General features: G+C 42.0%; 1 protein-coding gene across 4 annotated transcripts in view; it reads left to right on the top strand.

Annotated features, from left to right (window-relative positions):
• Positions 1-21,337, top strand: part of vps13d (vacuolar protein sorting 13 homolog D) — a 78,954-nt gene that overhangs the window by 36,412 nt on the left and 21,205 nt on the right. For 3 of the 4 annotated variants that reach the window (XM_085145111.1, XM_085145109.1, XM_085145110.1), the window contains 28 exons: positions 1,769-1,993; positions 2,080-2,378; positions 4,336-4,469; positions 5,045-5,200; positions 5,815-6,001; positions 6,557-6,631; positions 6,719-6,919; positions 7,280-7,369; positions 8,415-8,555; positions 8,655-8,780; positions 9,452-9,526; positions 11,656-11,758; positions 12,021-12,173; positions 12,553-12,688; positions 12,819-12,866; positions 13,319-13,469; positions 13,652-13,868; positions 13,953-14,203; positions 14,290-14,481; positions 14,575-14,701; positions 14,819-14,961; positions 15,328-15,458; positions 15,866-16,041; positions 17,872-17,995; positions 18,769-19,004; positions 19,090-19,192; positions 20,920-21,077; positions 21,204-21,312. In XM_085145111.1, the coding sequence (XP_085001237.1) occupies positions 1,769-1,993; positions 2,080-2,378; positions 4,336-4,469; positions 5,045-5,200; positions 5,815-6,001; positions 6,557-6,631; positions 6,719-6,919; positions 7,280-7,369; positions 8,415-8,555; positions 8,655-8,780; positions 9,452-9,526; positions 11,656-11,758; positions 12,021-12,173; positions 12,553-12,688; positions 12,819-12,866; positions 13,319-13,469; positions 13,652-13,868; positions 13,953-14,203; positions 14,290-14,481; positions 14,575-14,701; positions 14,819-14,961; positions 15,328-15,458; positions 15,866-16,041; positions 17,872-17,995; positions 18,769-19,004; positions 19,090-19,192; positions 20,920-21,077; positions 21,204-21,312 (4,267 nt within the window). The remainder of the gene's footprint in view (positions 1-1,768; positions 1,994-2,079; positions 2,379-4,335; positions 4,470-5,044; positions 5,201-5,814; positions 6,002-6,556; positions 6,632-6,718; positions 6,920-7,279; positions 7,370-8,414; positions 8,556-8,654; positions 8,781-9,451; positions 9,527-11,655; positions 11,759-12,020; positions 12,174-12,552; positions 12,689-12,818; positions 12,867-13,318; positions 13,470-13,651; positions 13,869-13,952; positions 14,204-14,289; positions 14,482-14,574; positions 14,702-14,818; positions 14,962-15,327; positions 15,459-15,865; positions 16,042-17,871; positions 17,996-18,768; positions 19,005-19,089; positions 19,193-20,919; positions 21,078-21,203; positions 21,313-21,337) is intronic. The other variant, XM_085145113.1, reaches the window with a different exon arrangement.

The following is a 21,337-nucleotide window of genomic DNA, read 5'->3' as shown; positions in this document are numbered from 1 at the left end:
AGGCCATGGATATTGAGTGTGTTACTTGTTGTTTTCTTTGAAACAATCACACCTTCTGATTCAGGGTCTTTCTTAAGCTCTCCACAAGGGGCCCTTGGCTCTTGCACAGCTATTGCGATAATTCTTGGTGGATGTGGAAGGATGTGTGCCTCTGTGCAGTTTCTGTGTGTGTATCTGTTTGGCCAGTCTTGGGTCCCTCTGGGACATTGGTTTAGAACAGTAGCAACCCCGTGATGTAGGTGCTTAGTGGGTGGTTGCTAGCCTGCTCCCTGGTTCGGTCACTTAGGCCTCTCTGTTGTGCGGTGAGAGCTGCGGCAGGTGTCAGGCAGTTCTTGGGTGGCTGGTGTCTGGGGCCCCTTCCTTGGCTCATGCTGGGGACAAACGCTCATGCACAGACAGACACATTCTCTTGTATGTTTGTTTGTTTACCTCCCTCTAACTTGTTTTGTGACTTTTGTTGCCCCTTAGTATGTTTTGCAATAATAAGGTCACAAAGGTCTTGAGGGTCATGGCTTTTGTTGTCATGACCCCCTGTTCTGCGTGTGTTCAATACTTTTTCCGTGTCATTTCTCATTGCTAATTGCACTTAATTTATGGACATCTACAATTTGATTTCATTGCTCGTGTGGGTTGTATGGGTTGTTACCACATCTATTAAGAAATTCATGTTAATAGCATCTTTAGACATATATTTACTTCGAATATCGATGTGTGGTTAAACATTTATTTTACCAACTGTAGATTTCCTGCTGTGCTTGGGACCATTATCCTGTTGGATGTCCCAGTTTAATTCAAGCTTTTATCTGTGGGAGACGAGGCCTCACATTTGGCCCTAGAATTTTTGGTATTGAGGTTCGTTTGTTTGCCATTTTGGACACGTGACAATGTGGGATCAAGTGAACCTACATTCTCTAAGCCTGTGTAACCTCAGTTACACAGTTCATGCAGGCTGGCCAGTTACTCTCTGAGCGGAAGTGAAACTAAGGGTGCCTCAAATGAGACTGTTTGTCTTCAGAGTAAATGCTGTACCTAGGGAACCATGTTGGCTGCAGCACAAAGGCACAACTTTTATTTTGAGATCAATCTTCTTAATCTCTGGTTTGCGTCACTCTTTCTCAAGATGTACTACTGCTTAACTCGTAGTTTGCAGACAAACATAAAAAGCTACCGGCAACTGTGGCAGTCTGCTAGCAATCAAATTTAAACACTTGGAGGTTTTCTGGTACAGTACCTTCTTTGCATTCAAGGTCACCTACCACAAGCCAGAAACCTCCAAAAACCTCTGCCAGCCTGTGGGGGAATAGACATTTTTCCCTAGCAACTGGTGCTTTTATCATGTCCATTATGGTGGACAGTGCTTGAGATATGTGCACAGATTGTTCATGGTCTCCATAATTAGTGACTGCAAGTGGCTGCAATGTAGCCCATCACCGCTCTAGCATTAAGCTAACAGTTGGCATGAGGTGTGCTGATATGCTGTATTTGGTTTTCTCCAAACGTGGCACTGTGCATCATAGCCAAACGTCTCCAGAGAATTTTAAATCATTTGGTATCATTTTAGTTTGTGCACCAAGAAGAAACGGAAGCTATATGTCTTCTTTGATTTCCTACAAACATTAGCTAAAAGTTGCAACTTGGGTTTGGTCATCTAATATTCGATGGATGAAAAACTGTGGTGGTGTTCGAGGGATTTAAATTGGTAATTTTTTTTACAGGGGAGTCTGAAACTATTCCATTTCACCCTTTTGTTTTTATTTTTCTTGCAAAGGTTCGACTTCCTTAAATCAAAGCTGCTCTTTGAGAGTCTCTCTAATGGATCCAAGTCTGTCAACCTGGTGTCTCATTCCCTGCTGGCATATGACACTCGATACACCGGGTTAAATAAAAGAGCCGGTGAAGATGATGGGACAAGGCACAATGTATTTGACTGCATTCTCCAGGCATCCAAAACAGGCGCCAACCGGGCATCCTTACAGCTTGAACTGCATTATAGGTAACACTGGAGAACATCTTTGAACTGGAAGAAGTGGACATTCTAGATAATGTTAGTCACTTACATTATGATCTCTCTTTCTACAGATCCACACGTGAGTCTTCCAGCTTCACAGTGGTCCTCAATAACCTCAGGGTCTTTCTCATCTTTGACTGGGTCCAGCTGGTACAGGACTTCCTGCAGAAGCCGACTGAGAAGATACCCAGTGATGCCAAACATCATCAGCGCTGGCCTAGTAACACTAGCACAGATTCAGGTTCCTGTACCATGGCCAGTACAATAGGAACTGTTATGCCAAAGACAGTCAAGAGTGGGGTAGTCACCAAGAGGTCCACAGTGTCGGTCACCCAGGAGCGCTGCCTTGAGATCAAGATCAACGTCACAGGTCAGACATGAAGAACAATGAAAGAAAACTGTGTGTGCTCTTATATTGAAAAGTAGTCAAAGTGTGGTTGTTGGCACACCAAAATGTAGCTTAAACCTCAGATTACAGTGGCTACACACAGTACTGTAACTAATGCTTACTAGCAGTCTAACAGGAACAAGTTTTTTTTTTAAGATAAGTTTATTTTTTAATGAATTCAGAAATACTTCCATTCAGCAGTTGTATTTTCACTGCATCTACAAATGAAAATAACTATAATGAAAAGTGATTGACTTTCCTCCACTCATTATATGGAGCTAACTACTTCATAAGACTGTCATTTTGTGCTTGTGACATATTGGGAAAAGATTGTTTGGTCTCTCACAGTCAGTGGAGAAATTTTTTGAACCCCTACTGATTTTGTAAGTTTGCCCACCAGTAAAGAAATGGCCAGTCTGTCATTTCAATGATAGGTTTATTTGAACTGTAAGAGAAAAAAAACCCAGAAAAATGCATTTTAAAAAAAGTTGTAAATTAATTTGTATTTTGAAGGAAAAAAGTATTTGATCCCCCATCAATCAGCAAGATTTCTGGCTCCCATTTATATTTTATACAGGTAACAAGCTGACATTTGGAGCCTTCTCAGCTCGTTACCTGTATAAAAGACAGCTGTCCATAGAAGCAATCAATCGACCTGCACCATGGCCAAGACCAAAGAGTTTTCCATGGATATCAGGGACAAGATTGTGGACCTACACAAGGCTGGAATGGACTACAAGACCATCGCCAAGCAGCTGGGTAAGAAGGTGACAACAGTTGGTGCAATTATTCGCATATGGAAGAATCATAAAATAACTGCCAGTTTCCCTTGGTCTGGAGCTCCACACAAGATCTCACCTCGTGGAGTTTATGAAAATAAGAACTGTGAGGAATCAGGCCAGAACTACTCGGAAGGAACTCCATCAAACATGGAGGTAGAAACATGCTTTGGGGGTGTTTTTCTGCCAAGGGGACAGAACAACTGCATCACATCAAAGGGAGGATGGATGGGGCCATGTACCATCAAATCTTGGGTGAGAACCACCTTCCTTTAGCCAGGGTATTGAAAATGGGTCGTGGGCGGTTATTCCAGCATGACAATGATCCAAAACACATGACCAAGGCAACAAAGGATGGGCTCAAGAAGAAGCATATTAAGGTCTTGGGGTGGCCTAGTCAGTCTCCAATCCCACAGAAAATCTGTGGTTAGAGTTGCCAAACATTAGCCATGAAACATCGATGACTTGGAGAGGATCTGCAAAGAGGAGTGGGACAAAATCCCCCCTGAGATATGTGCAAAACTTGTGTCCAACTACAAGACACGTATGACTTCTGCAGTTACCAAAAAAAGTTTTGCTACGAAGTACTAAACCACGTTTTGCAAAGGGATCAAATATTTATTTCCTTCATGAAGATGCAAATTAATTTTTAACTTTTTTGAAATGCATTTTTCTGGATTCTTTGGTTATTGTCCTGTCTCTCACTGTTCAAATAAACCTGCCATTAAAATTATAGGCTGATCATTTCTTTGTTAGAGGGCAAACTTACAAAATCAGCTGTATACCCCATCTCCTTCACATGACGTGCTGTATTTCTTTCACAATCTTCATGCACAACTTAGTTGCTGTATACACTCCCATTTTAGAATGCTATGTTATTAACAATTATTTTGCATAATGTTAAAAAAAACAGGACTTGCACATCAGGCAGTCACTGGTCAGACAACTAAAACTTTTTTTTTTTTAACATTTATAGTTGAAAAAAAAGTCACATATAATAACTTAAATGTCACTGAAGAAAAATATATTTGTGTAGCATTTCATCTCCTGCATTTGTAAATTATGCCAGGGCTTAGAAATATTTTGGGTTATCCTAAAATACCTGACCTGCATATTTTACTTGGTTTTGCCATTTTAAATATTTGCCATTTGATGTACAGGAACAGAGTTTGTGGTTGTGGAGGATTCGTCCTGCCTGGATACCAATGCCATCATTTTAAAGGGCACCACTGTCCTTACCTACAAACCCCGTCTGCTGGACCGACCCTTCTCTGGCAGCCTGGCAGGAATAGAGGTGACAGCTGAGACTGCTAGTTGTATTACTGCTGCTCATTTATCACAGTTCTTTTACTCAGTTCAAAGAGATGATGTTTAAAAATGAAAACACATTAAATGATATAATTGTGGTATTACTATTATGGCTCTACCAAAAAGTTCATCTGGATGTAGTGCTTTCAGTGGGAGAAGCATTTCATCACTTATTCACCCATCAGTAACAGTCCAAGTCAAAGAGGCCATTTGCATGAAAAGGGAAAGACAATCTCTGAATTGAGGAGGGGGCTTTAGGGTACATCTGTCACCATCTTACAATGCTGTGATTGCAACTATTCCCCAGCTCTCTGTGAATGGTACTCATGGACATTAATCAGTTGAGATCAGATGCATATTAATGATCAAGAAACTACCTCACAGCACATTGTTAGTCAGTGGTGCTAGTTTCAGTCAATATACAAATGTTCTGTTTATAAGAATGAGGAAACCTGCATTCAGCTGAAACTGCAGAAGTCACTTGGATGAGTGAGTAGGTTAGCATATGAAAACTGCTATCAACTTCAACTCCTTTGATTCTGACGAATTTTGTGACACCAGGTGTTCTCATGTCGGCTGGGCAGCGAGCAGGAAACTGCACTCTCCATCATCGACCCGGTCAATATCCAGCTGGAGCTGTGTGGGAGCCCCACATACCAAAGCAGTTCAGGTCTGTTGGATGCCTTCAATGTAGAGGACATCCCACCGCTGCTGGAGGTTAGAGCTTTACAATCAACCTATATACAGTAAACTAAGGTCGGGGGTTACTTGCAAGTTCAACATATTTTCAAAAGAGACATAGGATAAGATATTGCATTACATTGGAAGGACGCCCCGAAGATTATGAAGAAAGCCTTGTTGTCCAGGCTGCCTTATAGTGCATAAAAATGGGCAAGATTCAACTTTAATGACAATGGCTTTGGAATAATGATGACACTTGGTGATTAAAGCTGGTAACTCGAAATGCACATGAAGCTAGCTGTACTGTATTTTTGGACAATTTCCTTAATCTCAACTCATCCTTTGCTGCCTCTATGTCAATAAAATTTAATTCACATATCATTTCCGTTCATTGTTTATATTTTTGTTAATGTTTGATAGCTTCAACTAGTAACTACATAAGTTTGTGAAAAAAATATCAGTGACGCTGAGCATGGCTGGTAAAGACTAGTCCTGCGATTGAGGTTTTAGTTTTGTCATAAAGTAGTTGAAGTTAGAAGACATACGTTAAAAAGAGCTTTGAAAGCAGATATGGAGTATTTCCCAGTATTTCTTCACAGAATGTAACATTATGGATTACCAAGTTAGCTTTGGATCTGATTTTCTGGCAGATTCAATTTCCAGCTCTAGACATCCGTCTGTCCTACAACGACATACAGCTCTTCTTGGCCATCACCAAGTCTCTCCCTACTGCCAGTGCCCCACTGCCTCATGTCTCTGACACCACTGCTCCCCCCACCAAAGGAGCCAGCCCTGCACCCAAAGACATCTTCAGGCAGAAGACTGAGTCCCTTATAGGTATGCTGTATAGATTTTTAAGTCTTCATAGACTAACATAATGCCTTTAAGTTTCTTGAAGACATTTCATCTGACAAGCTTCATCACTTCTAAGGTCAAATGGAGGAGAGTCCCAGATTTTAAGCCCTATGGGAGTGTCCCCCAAGGTCAAGGCCCCCCTATTGATCCTCTGCCTAATCACACTAAGCCAAGGTGAGAAAACTTGTGTGGGTCAAAATCAGCCAAGGTTTTGTGTGAACCCACTGTGAAACCTAGCCCCACCTTATCATGTCATTTCCTGAGGTCAAATGGCCCAGGATGTGAGTGAGCGTTAAGACTGGAACTCTCCACCAGTTGCTATTAGAACTGAAAAAACTTCTCTGATGAGAGGTGAAACGTATTCAAGGAAACTTAAAGAAGTCCACACGCTTTTCTTTCCAAGCTCCTTAGATCAATGTGCATGTATACGCATACTTTTTTACATTATTACCTCATTCCTGACTTTTTAGATTGTATTTTTAGTTGCACTGATTACTGATTATATACTGTTATTCCACTAAAATATGTTTCCCTCAGAGGGTCAGCTAACCCACTTAGAAGACCTTGGTTTCAGGAAGGAGGACTGCAAAACAGCCCTGATCCACTGTAAAGGTGAGTGAGACTATTAAAACTGGAAGTAGATGAAATGCTTAACAATCTGTGCAAACCTTCCTAAAAATCCAATTATTTGTACATCAGGTCAGCTGGATCAAGCTGCAACATGGTTGCTGGAGAATGCTGAGAATATAGCAGGTCATCCTCGAGCCAGGGCTAGCTCTGGGACCAGCAGCCACTCGGCTCCTTTGTCAGGAGTGGAGGTGAAGGCTGATAGCATCTGCATCTGTTTCATCGATGACTGCCTGGACTGTGACATACCGCTGGCAGAACTAACCTTGTCCAGTAAGTCTCTCTAAATAATGGTTGTTATCAAAGACATTTAAAATTGATTAGTCAGCATCCAGTAGTTTAGCTCAAGTGGCACATTTTAATCTTACCTCAGCAACTGCTGCTGAGCAAAGCCATTTATTAGATTCACTTAGAAGTTACTGTTCTCGTGCCCACTAACATGGGCTGCTTGTGTTCCAAATAATGTTGGAAAACAAAATTGAAAGTGCTTCTTTTATGTTATTGGAGAAAATACTTTAGTATTGGAAATTTTAGACCTTAAGCATAAGATGAAACAGGTAAGCACCTTCACTAAATCCAATGAACAGCATCCACCTGTTTCTCAGCCTGATCTCAGATTCCTTGTCATTAAAGGGCTTTACGTGCTGCAGCGCATTGGTTCCATCCATGAAGGCAACGCTAGCTTCACTCTGTCTGGAGACTACTACAACAGAGAGCTGTCAGGTAATAGGATTTACTTACTCCATGTTTACACAATATGGTGAACATTCTTTGTTTACTACATCTGTGTTTTTATGTTTATGCAGATTAATCAAAAGGAGTGTCTCAGTAGACTGTTATTTTCATAGTTTGACAAGAGTTTTAATGGCATTGTAAAATGTATTAGGATGTTTCACAACAGAGTTCAGAACAAGGTGACCTCAATCTATCTCTCTCTAGATAGAGAGAGATAGAGAATATATATGTGTGAAACTCGTGTTTACTTATTTTATAGCCATTAGAAAAACAACAGCTCTTCATTTTCATGTTGTCAGCAGGTTTGTATAACAGAATCATGTGCACCACGATCAACAAAGTGAGTCGTGTCAAGTGCAGCCCCTGTAGGCAGGCCAGGCCTCTTCTCTTGTCACTGCACACTTTGCCCACAGGGGGGTTCCTAGGCCTAGTGGAGGACCCAAGAGTCCATTAGGGTGGAGTTCTAAAGGTATAGAGCTACAACCTTCAAAGCTCATCCTCCTCTCTGATGTGAGAAACTCAGATTCCTTCTGGCTGCTCGTTTTAAGCAGCTCTTTAAAATGGGCACATTCCTGACAGCAAAATGCTGTCCAAAAATGCTCTTTGGACATCAAATCTCGTTTGAATATTTGCTACTACCACCAAGATCTGCACCCGCGGCGGCTCCACCCAGGCTCGCGCCCTAGGCTTCCATGCTCAAAACCAGGATTTGTGAATTATATCCTGTAAATGAGAGAAAAACATTCATTCACCCAATCATCCATCTATCGAGGAGCAAGGGCCTGACTTTAACATTGTTCCCGAGATGAGAGAAGCGACATCCACAGACAGTCCAACCTTATAGTAGAAAGGTATAATAGAAGAATATAGAGAGCCAAGAGTTGCTATAAACTTTGACATAATGTTAGATAAGCAGAAATAGGAGCTTCAGTTCAGGCAGTATTTAGCTCTAAAAAATAAGAAGAAATTAATACTAACATGATACTGCATACTGCACAGTGTTTTGCTAAGTTGATATCTGTCTGTGTGCCAGGCTGGGAGCCCTTTATTGAGCCCTGGCCCTGCATCCTTTCGTGGCAGCAGCAGGCCGCCGGTCGTCTCCATCCTCCACGTCTTAAGATGGGGATTCGAGCCAAGCAGAGACTGGACATCAACATCACGTCTGTCCTGCTGGGTAAGTAAGGAGGGACTTTCACACAGTGTTTCCAGGTACAGTGTTAAAATTGTCCCACATGGCAGACCTGCGGCTCATGTATATGTCTGGCCTTTTCAGAACAATACACCACCACCAAGAGCTCCTGGATAGCTGACTACTGTAATGAGGAGGACCAGCCCCCCCAGACGTCGCCCCCTATGCCCTGGATAGGCTCTTCAGTTGATCCACCCAGCTTCGGGCAAAGTAAGTTACAGCAAATCGGTAACAACTAATGGACTCTAGAGTTGTTTTTTTTTAATGTGTAAAAGAGAAAATCCAAAAACCTGAAATCGCCTGAAAATCACCTGAATGATAAAGTGGCCGTTTCAGGTGTCATCAGCACTCAGGTGTCATTATCAGTACAATACTAACACTGCACGACAAGCTGCACGACATCTCCAGATTTGTAACTTTGTAAAGCTGAATGAACAGTTACATTGTGTTCTTTGAACAGTTTTTATTTGTATTGTCAGCTCAGACAGTACTATGTAAGATTGTTGCCAGGGTAAGAAAACAGAAGCCCGCCTGTTATCCTAGTTTAGAAGCTGGTCAAGCACTGGTTGGTTATCCTGTGACACACTCGATTGATAAGCCGATCTCTTCTAAAGAAAACACTTAAGCTGCCATTCTCTTCCTTTAGTTAGGTTTTCCTTCAATACATTTTAAAGAGCCAATCACAAAGTCGCTCACATTATCCCCAGCTGCTAGATTTTTCTGCTCCTTCACTTGAATAAGATGGGAATCATCTAACTGGGTGTTGGTCGAGAGATGATTTTCAGTGCATTGCTGGTGTTCTTGTTTGAAGGATAACACTAACCCTCTTGTGTGTTCCCTCTGCATGTGTCTCTGTTTCAACTATCTGTCTCTACTATCAGGTGCGCCTCTTGCTCACCTTAGAACTAGGAGCACAGCCAGCTTGACTTGCCTCGAGCAGCAGATTCATTCCAGAGGTACAGTTCAGATTAAGCCACCCACTCAGCCTCCTCAGTAGCATCAGTACCACAGTTAGGGATTTTTTTAAACCTTTGGAGTGCTGGTGAGGTTCTTGTTTTGCATGCCTGTCTCTTTTAGGAACCACATACCCCATGTGTTTCCACTGGTACACAAAGCCAGCTTTTTCCTAAGCTCTGCAGACCTTTTGTTCTTCTGAGTAGTCTCTTTATTTCAGTACTTGTAATTCACGTTAGTACTTGTACTAAACCTGTGAAGCTGAATTGTAGCTGACCTGATGTCAGCATCGCCATGATTTCACTGGCACCTGCTTCATGCTGGGAATCTATTTTAGCTATAAACCCAAACTGTTTTTGCTCAAAATTGCCACAAGTTGTTTAGAAGTGAGAACAAAATGACTTCTGTTGGATAGCCTCACTTCATCCATTGATCTGTCTATCCGTTTTCTTTACTTGAGCCTATCCCAGTCATAGGGCGAGAGGCAAGGTGCACCTTGGACAGGACCCTGGTCTATTACAGAGCTAACACTGACAGGCAGAATCATATTCGCAGCTGCAGGCAATTCAGAGTCATCAGTTAACCCAGACCTTCCCAAAGTGTGGGGCCCGCCCCCTAGGGCGGGGAACGATTTGTTCCCCGGTTCAAATCACGGACAAACAGTATCCCACAGCTGTTTATGTTTTTAAACCCATTTTGCACAGAGAGGCATTTTTAAAAAAAAAAAAAAGTATTGATAGCAATGTTGAATATTATTACACAGGAAAAAAACAACTACATGTACTCTGACTATCTGCCATCTCTCATGTAAGCAATAACGTGCGCACAGCGTGACGTGACAAAAAGGCACATACCTTTGACGTTGCCTGACGAACTCTGTGATCCTCGTCCACACGTAAACGCAAAAAATGAGTTTTAAAAAATCGCAGTTTTCGGTGATTCCAAACGCCGTTTACGTGTGGACGAAACAGCTGCGTTTTCAAAAGTGTGGACGTAGTGTAAAAGAGTTAGTAGTTTATTTTCTTACTACCTGTAATTTATTGTAGATTACTTGTATTTGCTTAATTGTTTACTAAATGTTTGAGGTGTGAAATAAACCGCAATTGAGCAAAATATGTGTGTGTGTGGTTGGAGGATGTGTGTGCGCGCGCGCGAGGGGGGGTGCGAACATTTTTCTGTAAAACAAAGGGGGGCCCAGAGAAAAAAGTTTGGGAACCACTGAGTTAACCCAACACAATGTCTTTGGACTGTGGGGAAAAGCTGTCGTACCCAAACAACACAGAACATGCAAACTTTGCAAAGCTGGCCGATGGGTTTGAATCTTCTTATCACTGCATCACAGTTTGTTGTGTGTTCCCTTATTATACTAGGCTCAGTCAGATTCTGACTAGCACCAAAATGATCATACTCTATAAATTATGTCTGATATCAGTATTAAAAATGCCAGGCTACAGACAAGAATAACAAAGAAGCCAACTTACAGCAGAGCCGCTCCATCTGTTCATTCTCTCTCACTCTCATTTCTCCTCATGTCTGCTACCTAAAGCTTTTAAATAAACAATGTGATGTTTCCAGCTTCTAAGTGAGTATTGTTAAGTTTTGTGATACCAAGTGAAATTCAATACTTGGTGCATTTCAGTCTCTGGTTGTGGATGAACTGCTAAAACCTGTTCTGGATGTAAAACTCTCTTGCTTGCACACATCATTCCTTTTGGCCGTTGATCATTAATTGTTAATACTGTTATAGTACTCACACAGGAAAAAAACAAACAACATGCATACAAAGAAATAGAAATGACTTGGAATGGAAAAAATGTGTCTAAATGTCTGCATTTACAGTTCTTAACCAAAAAATAAAGCCATTTAAGTCTAGCTCTATCTGCTCAGCAGCACTACAGACATTACTGAGGGATTCAAAGTAATACTGCAGTTGGTATTAGGATGAACCATTATTAGTTCTATGTGTTTTATTTATATATATTTAATTTTATTGTTATCCTTTCCGCTCCCTATTCTCATCCGTCATCCACTTAGACCTTCTTGTTCCAGTAACCCATCTGAATATCTATCTTTCTATCTGTCTGTGTATATGTATATATACAAACTCTGTTTTTAATTCTGTTTCTATCAGATGTCAAGTTGTCTAAGAAGAGGCAGCCCTTTGTCCCCTATGCTCTACGCAACCATACTGGATGTACTATGTGGTTTGCCACTATGACTACAACACCCACCAGGTAGGTGTAACCAGAACGATCTTAATGCATACAATCTGCAGAAACACCATGTTTCATAGAAATGAACTGCCAACAAATGAACACTGACTGTACTCTGACAGTGCTGTTAATGCTGAGTGCATGTACATCAGTTTGCTAACACCACAACTTTCTCAGTTTGGGTTTAATATGTATCTAATGAAGCGTGAATTTACACAGCAAAGAATTGCCTCAGCCACAAAGAATAGACAAGTACCTGAAGCTCTTTACATGTTTCCCACAGGGTAGCACTCTCCCACAGCAGTAGTGCAGACTCCATTTCTGATGTCCACAGTTCAGGATCTGATGACAGCCACAATGTGAGCCAGTGGAGAGAGGTGCTGCCTGGGGAGGAGATTCCCTTTGAGTTTGAGGCCCATGAGAAACTCCGTCATCGGTACTGCTCGGCTTCACGTTGCATCCAGTGACTCTGTTGACTGTCTTAACCTTTATTCCTCCCGGTTTGATTATTTGTGATAACACAGCAGCTTAACTGTGCTATTAATAAGCAGCTGTCTGAAATTAAGATGTTGTTAAGAAGCTGTCTACTTTGCTCAAATGATGATTTGCAAGAAGAATCTGAATGATATTTGGTTAGTGTAAAGCATTTCACATTTACCTTTTTAATTAAAAGAAAACTGTCAGTACATTAACAGGGTGAATAGCAATTTGGTTGAGGTAAATGAGCTCCAACCCGATGCAGCTCATATTTTTAGATGGTTCATCTCTATAGAGCTATGCACCCTTACTGTGTATCACTGCCTTTTTCAATACAGACACACTCATGAGCTGAAACTGCACCAGCTGCTGGTTCGTGTATGTGGATGGGAGCAAGTGAAGCCGGTGTCTGTGGACAAAGTGGGCATTTTCTTTCGTTATGCAGCTCCAGACAGGAGCAGCTCTTCCAACACTGTGAGCGCAACTCAAAAACAGAATTCATATTAGTAATGCTAGGGTTTTCTGCCTTCTAGGGTGGGATGTTTTTTTGTTGTTCCTTTTTTTTCTCATCTTAAATATTTTTTGCTCCTTTACTTTCCCACAGGTCGGCAGCCCTATCAGCAGGACCAACATTATCCACCCACACGTTTACGTAAGTATGCCACATCTTGTTTCCAGATTAGTGAACAGCAGAGAAGGCAAGCATTTTGAAGAGACTCTAAAGCTACAGTAACAGCTTAATGCTTGTTACGCAGCAGGAAATCAGACTGTGAACAGCTCTGTCAGTCTTTAGTCTAGTCAGGTTTTTCACAGTTTTCAAATGACTGGCAACAAATAGCAGCCCAGTATAATACATGACAAAGGATGATCTAGTATAATGTACCTTGTAAATTGTTGATTATGATCTAATACTACAAATAAAAAAATTAAGTTCATTGGAGTTAAAAGGACAAAGAAGCTGAAGACAAACTTCACTGCATTTGTCAAAGTAATTACAAAGGTTCTAAGCTGTTCTCAGAAGTTAAGAGACTCTGAGTGTGAAGAGATGGACGACTTTGACGTGACTGTTGCTAATAATACACCTCCTACTTAATGGCTCCTCAGTTTTCTGCCCTGCCTCCTGTGAGAGTGGTCTTTTCCATCACAATGGAGGGCAGTGCCAGGAAGGTGGTCACAGTCCGCTCTGCCCTCATGGTCAAGAACCGACTGGATGTTCCTATGGAGGTCAGACTGGATAGCCCCTCCGCGCCTGACAGTAAGACGCTGCTCAATTTCCCATCTACTGTAGGGTCATTTATTTTATCAACCATCCAATCAACCACTGATTTATCCTATTTTTTTTATTATGTTTTATTGTATGTAGTTTAGGTTATTCTATGTTATTTTCTTGTCTTCTGTTAAATCCTTCTATTTGTGTGTGCGTGTGTGTTTTGACAGAACCAGTAGTGTTGCCTCCAATCCTGCCTGGCCAGGCCTTGGCAGTCCCCCTCCACTTGACCTCCTGGCGGCTGCAGTCTCGGCCTAAAGGCCTGGGCTTGTTCTTCTGTAAGGTTCCTATCCACTGGACCACGGTGGAGCGGCCTGGAGAGATCAGCAGCAGTAAGAGGGAGTGTCAGTCAGCAGACTTTGATGACAGCCTCAAGCACAACTTCAGGTAGATCTGGTCAGACGTTTTTGCTCTTTCTTCTTGTCTCGCCTGCGCTCAATACCATTCTTAATGTTTCTTCCTGTCTTGCAGGTTTTGCGTGGTCATAAAAAAGGAGAACTACCCAGACCAGCAGCCTGCCAACAAATACGTTTCTGGCAGTACAAAGCAAATCTATCGACAGCCAGGGCACACGGTCTACCTTCTGCCTACCATGGTGCTGGCCAATTTGCTGCCCTGTGACATCAGCTACTACATTAAAGGAATGTCCATTAAAGGCTCACTGAAGCCAGGAAAAGAGGCTGTGCTCCATGCTGCTGACACCTCACAGAACATGGAGCTGGGTGAGCATTAGCCAAACATCAGCTGGTGTTTATGTCATAAACTTGTATTCTCAGTCTCCATGTTGATGATGTGCATTCTTCTTTAGGAGTCCTGCTGGAGAACTTCCCTGTGTGTAAAGAGCTGCTGATTCCTACGGGAACTCAGAACTATGTAGTGCGCATGCGGCTGTATGACACCAACAAACGTCTTCTTTGTCTCACCATTCGCATCATTTTACGAGCACAAGGGGCATTAAAAATCTTGATTTCTGCCCCCTACTGGCTTATCAACAAGACTGGTAATGTTTTCTGAACGCAATAGTTACTCTGATTATTAAAAGCAAACACTTTCCCGGAAGCTTCTGTTCTCTAAAGCCGGTTTTATCCCTCAGGTCTACCATTAATTTTCCGTCAAGACAATACCAAGACTGATGCAGCAGGCCAGTTTGAGGAGCACGAGCTGGCCCGTAGCCTCAGCCCGTTACTCTTCTGCTACACCGACAAGGAACAGCCTGCCATGTAAGTGTGTGTCATAGACAACAAGGATTCCACAGTAAGCCTCAAGTTCTACCCAGCAGGTATAGAATTTCCTTCATCCTTACTTTCTATTTATTTCCCCATCTATAATGATCCCAGGTGTACAATGCGGATTGGTAAAGGGATCCATCCAGATGGAATTCCTGGCTGGTGTCAAGGCTTCTCCCTGGATGGAGGAAGTGGAGTCAGAGCAGTCAAAGTGATCCAACATGGAAACAGGCCTGGCCTCATTTACAACATAGGCAAGTTGGTCTATTCACAACCGGTGTGAGCTGAATGATTGAATGATGTCCGGCAGATTTTATCATAGTGTGTTCGTGACCTCTCTGGATGATTTGCTGTCAGTACTGATGCAACAAATTCATGGTTACATTTTAGATGAGTTAATATTTTTTCTCTAATTGTTTTCTTAGTATTCTCCCTCATTTGTTTGATCAGTTTTGGGTTATTTTGTGCCTTGTAAATAGTGGCCTTTTGCCCTGATTCTATAGTTCTGTGCAACAAGAATCTTTCTCCTGTTCCTCAATGTCGCCCGTTACAGCACTCTCTTCTCACTACCCCAAAATATAATGACAGTTCATTAACTGTTCCCTGTCTCACTGACACAGGTATCAGTGTGCGCAAAGGAAAAGGACGCTATAGAGACACACACATCGTAACCTTTGCCCCACGCTACATGCTGGACAACCGATCTACACACAAACTGGCCTTTGCCCAGAGAGAATTTGCAAGAGGAAAGGTGAAAGAAACTCTGGATAATACTTATTTTATTTTTTATTTATTTTGCACAGGTGTTTTAGAGTAGTGGCAGCTTAGAGTGAGGCAGAGATCTTTGTTTCATACTCCTCTCTATCATTCCCTGTCTACTTCTTTACTCTGACCTGTAAAGATACGATACGCAAACAGGAAAAAAAAACTGTCCATATCCTGTCCCTACATAAACAAACCAAACAAACAAACCAACCAGGTTCAGCTTTGACATCCCTGTCACTCGGGACTTTTACTTTTCAGACCCAAAGACTAAAACAGTGCTTCTTTGTGCTTTGCTGGTTGGTAACTAAGTAAATAATTAAAGATAAATAAAGTAATAAAGTGATTCCAGGGAACCAGTATTCCCATAACAACAAATATTCATGTGTGTCCTAGGGTACGGCCAACCCGGATGGTTACATCTCCACCCTGCCAGGCTCCAGCGTTGTCTTTCACTGGCCACGAAATGATTATGACCAACTGCTATGTGTGCGCTTCATGGACATCCCCAATTGCACATGGTCAGGAGGCTTTGAGGTTAACAAACCCATGTCTTTTCATGTAAATATGAGGTGAGCTACCTACTGTATGCAGACACATTAATCTTTTAGCAAATGTCCATGTTGTCTTTCCGTGATGCCAAAGTCCCTCTAGAAGCACGTTTCCGCACTCAGCAGCCAGCTTGATGAAATTCACATGCAATTATTTAAAGACTGTGCCATTTCTATTCATGTGTAGCATGGCCTCTAAACGAAAAATTCAAAAGCTGAAATGATATACTACTGTGGAATTCCTATGCAGATGTGTAGTCTGGATTATTTGATTGCCATGTCCCTCTCTCATCTGTGTCTGCTATGACTTGATTAGGTCAGGTCATGGCAGACAAATTCATGATAAACAGCTCCATCTGTCACTTGATGAGGTGTATCGAATGTTGCATTGAAAGCAATCTTGTTACTGGCTGTAAAAAAAATCATGAATTTTGTTTCTCTAATAATCTGAGAGAATATTTTATGGATAAAATCTCTTACATCTTGAGATCTGATTTTCACCCAGGTGTCATCCACATACCTGAGCCAATGACAATGACCAGGGTAGGATAACAAAGCCCTGTTTTTCCATTCTTCCATTTACAAGTTGCCACATTGGCTGAAACTGAGGAACCCATGGTTAATTAATGGCAGGACATCTTTTAGCAATTTTGTAGGAATGGGGTCTAAAAGACACGTTGATGGTTTGGAGGAAGTAATTACTGATGTTAACTCAGAAAGATCGATTGGAGAAAAGAGTCTAAATGAATATCAATGGTACTAAAAGTAGCTGTAGATAATATTACATCTGTGAGATGATTATGAGTAATTTTTTCTCTAATGGTTTTATTTTTGAAGAAGTTCATGAAGTCATTACTAGTTAACGTTAAAGGGATGGTTGGCTCAACAGAGCTCTGACTTTTTGTCAGCCTGGCTACAGTGCTGAAGAGAAACCTAGGGTTGTTCTTATTTTCTTCAATCAGTGAAGAATAGAAAGATGTTGTAGCTTAACGGGGGGACGCTTTTTTAAATTTAATTTTGTTTATTTTATTTTTTTTATAAAGCAACAAACTATTTCTCCAGGCTCAATGATGATCTTCTAAATTTGTGACACGCCATTTCCTCTCAAGCTTACGAGTTATCTGCTTTAGGCTACGTGTTTGAGAATTATACCACGGAGTCAGGTACTTCTGATTTGAGGCTCTATATTCCAGAGGAGTTACAGTATCCAGAGTCATGCGTAGTGAGGATGCAAAATTACTATCCACCTCTGTTGGAGTAGTGTTCAGGTAGCTGCTCTGCTCTGTGTTGGTACAGGACATTGAAGATGATAATAGTGGGTGGATTATATTCTTAAACTTACAGCACTTTCAGAAAGACATCTACGGGAGGACGGATGGGGAACAGTTAGTGAATAATGAAGAGGATTTTTAATGAAAAAGTGAGTTTGGCCATGAAGAGTGGAAAAGTGGTTCGTGTAAATACCTGCACAGGTAGGAAGATGTCTCGGGAAAAAGGACAGTGGATGTTTTACTCAGATTGTTTAACACAATCTTGGAAATTGAAAGAAATGTGCTGGTATCAATTTTCAAGAACAAGGATGGTGTGTAGAGCTGAGTGCAAGTTAGAGAGATGGTTTGCACATGTGCAACTGAGAGATGGTGGATACATTGGACAAAGAGTTTGAAGATGGAGCTGCCAGGCAGGAGGAAACCTCAGAGATGATTCATAAATGTAGTGAAGGAGGACATGAGAGGGTGATTGAGACAGAGAAGGATACTGGGGAGCAGGTGTTACAGACAGACAAACAGAAACACATTTCACAATATTTTATGTATTTATTTGATTTTATTTGTATCTTATTTTAAAAAGGGACACACTGGGGAATTGTTTCTTCCTACGGACAGAGATCACCCTCAAGGGAGCCACCTACCAGATCTCCTTTACTGACACTGACCAGCTGCCTCCTCCTTTCCGCATTGACAACACCTCTGAGGTTGGTCCTAACTGTCAGGTGCTACTGTATTAGTCAGATAAATAACGCCTGTACTCAAAACACTGGACTCGCTGAAGTCTTTCCTCTGTCTTTGATAATACACACATCCACTGTTAGCTCTCTCGGAAAAGAAAAAATGACACGCTTTGGTAGAAGTTCAATAATGGTAAACGGACCAGTACTTATGTACCACTCTTCTACTCTCAGCACTCCTTGCTTTTTTTTTTTTTTACACATTTCACAAAACTTTATCATTTCCAAAGGAAATTCTTGCATCATGTGGTTGGCTGCTCCCACAAACAATAAAATAAAACATTCACTCTTTAAAAAAATAATAATAATACAAGGCTCACACAATCAAGCACGCATTCATGTACTTTATTCTCAACCTAAGTGCTTTTGTCTAACGTTCATGCACACTCTCACACATTAGGTAAACCAAGGGTTTAGTAACTTGCCCAAGGATACTTTGATGTGCTTTGTGTTAAACGACCTGCTCTATCTCCTGTAATGGATAGTATACCAGAGACAAAGGGTCTTATTATTAATTTGCAACTTGGGGGGTGTTGTTCTGAGAGGAATTCAGAATCTTTTTTTGAGATCCATAGCAGTTATGGTCTGGTTATTTGTTATTTCTTATCTTTTTGTGTCCTTCACATGCAAAAGTGTCTGGGTTGGCTTTATTATCTGTTACACGTCTTCAGTAAAAATGAACGACAAATGGAGCATGAGGTAAATTGTTAGAATAAACTCCTTTGTTTTAATTGTTGCAGGTGCCTATTCAATTCTGGCAGCACGGTGTAGTTGACATGCAGCTGCACACTGAGGTGAAGCCAGGCGCAGTGCTAGACTACGCCTGTGATGAGCCTACATTGCCCCCATGCCTCATACTCACTGTGAAGGGAGCCGGATCTTCTGAGGTCACAGCTGACATGAACTTCTTCCGAGAATACAACAAACTCTACTATGAGAACTTCATCTACATCGCAGCCACGCACACTTTCTCACAGTATGGCTGAAGGAATTAAAAAGGACATCATTTTCTTTGTTTTCCTTTTTTTTTTAAAGTTCAAAGGTTAATTTTGTATCTGCAGGATTGTCGAGAGACGACTTGTTGGGAAGAAGTGTTTGGTGAGCTGTGCTGAACTGGTTCTAGATGTGGACACTAAGACTCAGAGGGTCATCCTGAGGAAGAAGGTAGTATATTTGTTAGGTTATACATTGTAAAATGTAAAACAGAATGCACTGATTTACAAGTCATTTAAGATAGCGATGTAATTGATTTATTTATTAGTTATTACCTTTATTTAACCTTAAAGTCTCACTGAGATAAAATCTGTTTTTCAAGGGAGACCTGGCCAGGTTAGCGGCCATGTAAACTCAAAATGTCTCAAAATGAATGCAATAGAAAAAGACAAGAGCTACAATATGACGTAGATCCTGTCGTAGATCCACATTCCCACAACATAAGACTAATGGCCTCTCAAGAAAAACGTACAAGTCTCCTCCATCACATTGCTTGTGATGAAATTTAAATCTATCATTAGATGTAGCAGCTCTACTTGGAACCCCTCCCGAATTGCTAAGCTTCTCCCCCTGGCTTTAACGAGGGCCAGCCACCCTTTGGAGAAAGCTCATCCAAGGTGAGTGTAGAGACTTAGATTAACCGGTAAATATCCCCCCACCCCCCCGCCAACTCGTGAACAAGACCCCAAGCAACTCATCCCTGGCCTGGAGTGGGAACTCCACCCTTTTTTGCCCGAGGACCATGGCCTCTGATTTGGAGGAGCTGATTTTCATTCCCGCCAGTTCACACTTGGCTCCAAACCGCTCCAGTTCGGCCTTGGTTAGCTTGCGGCATTTTGGAGACAGCTGATGGGTACCAGGATGATAAGTCGTATGCCGCTCGGGCAGTGGCTGAAGCAAAAATTCAGATTTGGAAGGAGTTTGGTGAGGATAAAGACTTTTGGATTGCATTGAAGCAATTCTGGGAAACCATCAGGCGAATCAAGAGGGGAAAGTGGTGCTCTTCCCACATTGTGTACTGTTCAGGTGAGTACTGTTTTTTTTCAACTAAGGATATTGTCCAACGGTGGAAGGAATACTTCGAGGATCTCCTTAATCCCATTGATATGCCCTCTGAAGAGGAAACTTCAGTCTGGGGACGAGGGGGGAACCTCATCCATCACTTGGTGTTAGATCACTGAGGCAGTTAAACAGCTTCTTGTTGGCAAGAGGCCCTGGGGCAGATGATGTTTGCCCTGAGTTCCTTAAGGCTCTGGATGTTGTAGGACTGTCTTGGTTGACGCGCCTCTGCAATGTTGCGTGGAGATTAGTGGCGGTACCTCCAGATTGGCAGACTGGGGTGGTGGTTCCCATCTTTTAAAATGGAGACCGATGTGTGCTCCAACTATAGGGGGATCACACTCCTCAGCCTCCAGACATTTAATAGACAATTAACTGCATCCCCTAGTATTCTGGTGGTGCTCCGCGAGCATGAGGTGTCCAGCCTGTTGCTTCTATCCATTTGGTCCTTATACAACCGTGCAATGGCTTGAATCTCCAGTCATAGGTGCCCTCTTTTAAAAATGGTCAGATTGCTAATACCACACTTTAAATACTACCTGGAATTGTGTTAACGCATTCATCTGTGTGCAGGCTAGCTCTCCACTACTGTGAATAAGCAGCAACCCAGCAGCAAAACTTGCCATCAACTCAAGTTTTATTTTGAAACAAAAAACTTTTTTTTATGCACTTGTCAGGCTGATCAGAAAACCTGTTGCCATTATCTTTTCCTCTGTGTGTGTGTGTGTGTGTGTGTGTGTGTGTGTGTGTGTGTGTGAGTGAGAGAGAGAGAGAGAGAGAGGAAAAAAGGAAAATAATAGAAAATTATAATCATTCTGTTTACATGGATTATTGTGCAGGAACCAGGGAAGCGTTCCCAGCTGTGGAGGATGACTGGGACTGGCATGCTTTGTCATGAAGGTTCATCTCCACCACAGAGCAAACCAGCTCAGCCACGCCCACTGGACTCCTCTCTTGTACTGGACATCGCTGGACTTGCAGCTGTTAGTGACAACAGGTTTGTTCTCTGCAGTTTAAGAATTCTCTCTCAGGAGTAATTTTCAGTAATTTAATGACCCCAGACCATAAGCTGAGATGAACTCTGGGTGTAAGAGGTATTTCTTTGCCTGTTTACCTCTCCCAGTTTTGAGCCACTAATGCTGAGGAGGCCAGACTCACGACGCAGCACCACCCAGACATGGTACTTCAGCTCAGGCATGCTGACCTGTGGCCTGCCTCGACTGGTAGTACAGGTAGGTGCACCACCAGCTTAGCATA

This window comes from Neolamprologus multifasciatus, chromosome 20, assembly GCF_963576455.1.
Source record: "Neolamprologus multifasciatus chromosome 20, fNeoMul1.2, whole genome shotgun sequence".
NCBI lineage: Eukaryota > Metazoa > Chordata > Actinopteri > Cichliformes > Cichlidae > Neolamprologus > Neolamprologus multifasciatus.
Note: the sequence above shows the minus strand (reverse complement) of the source record. Positions and strands in the feature narration are given on the sequence as shown.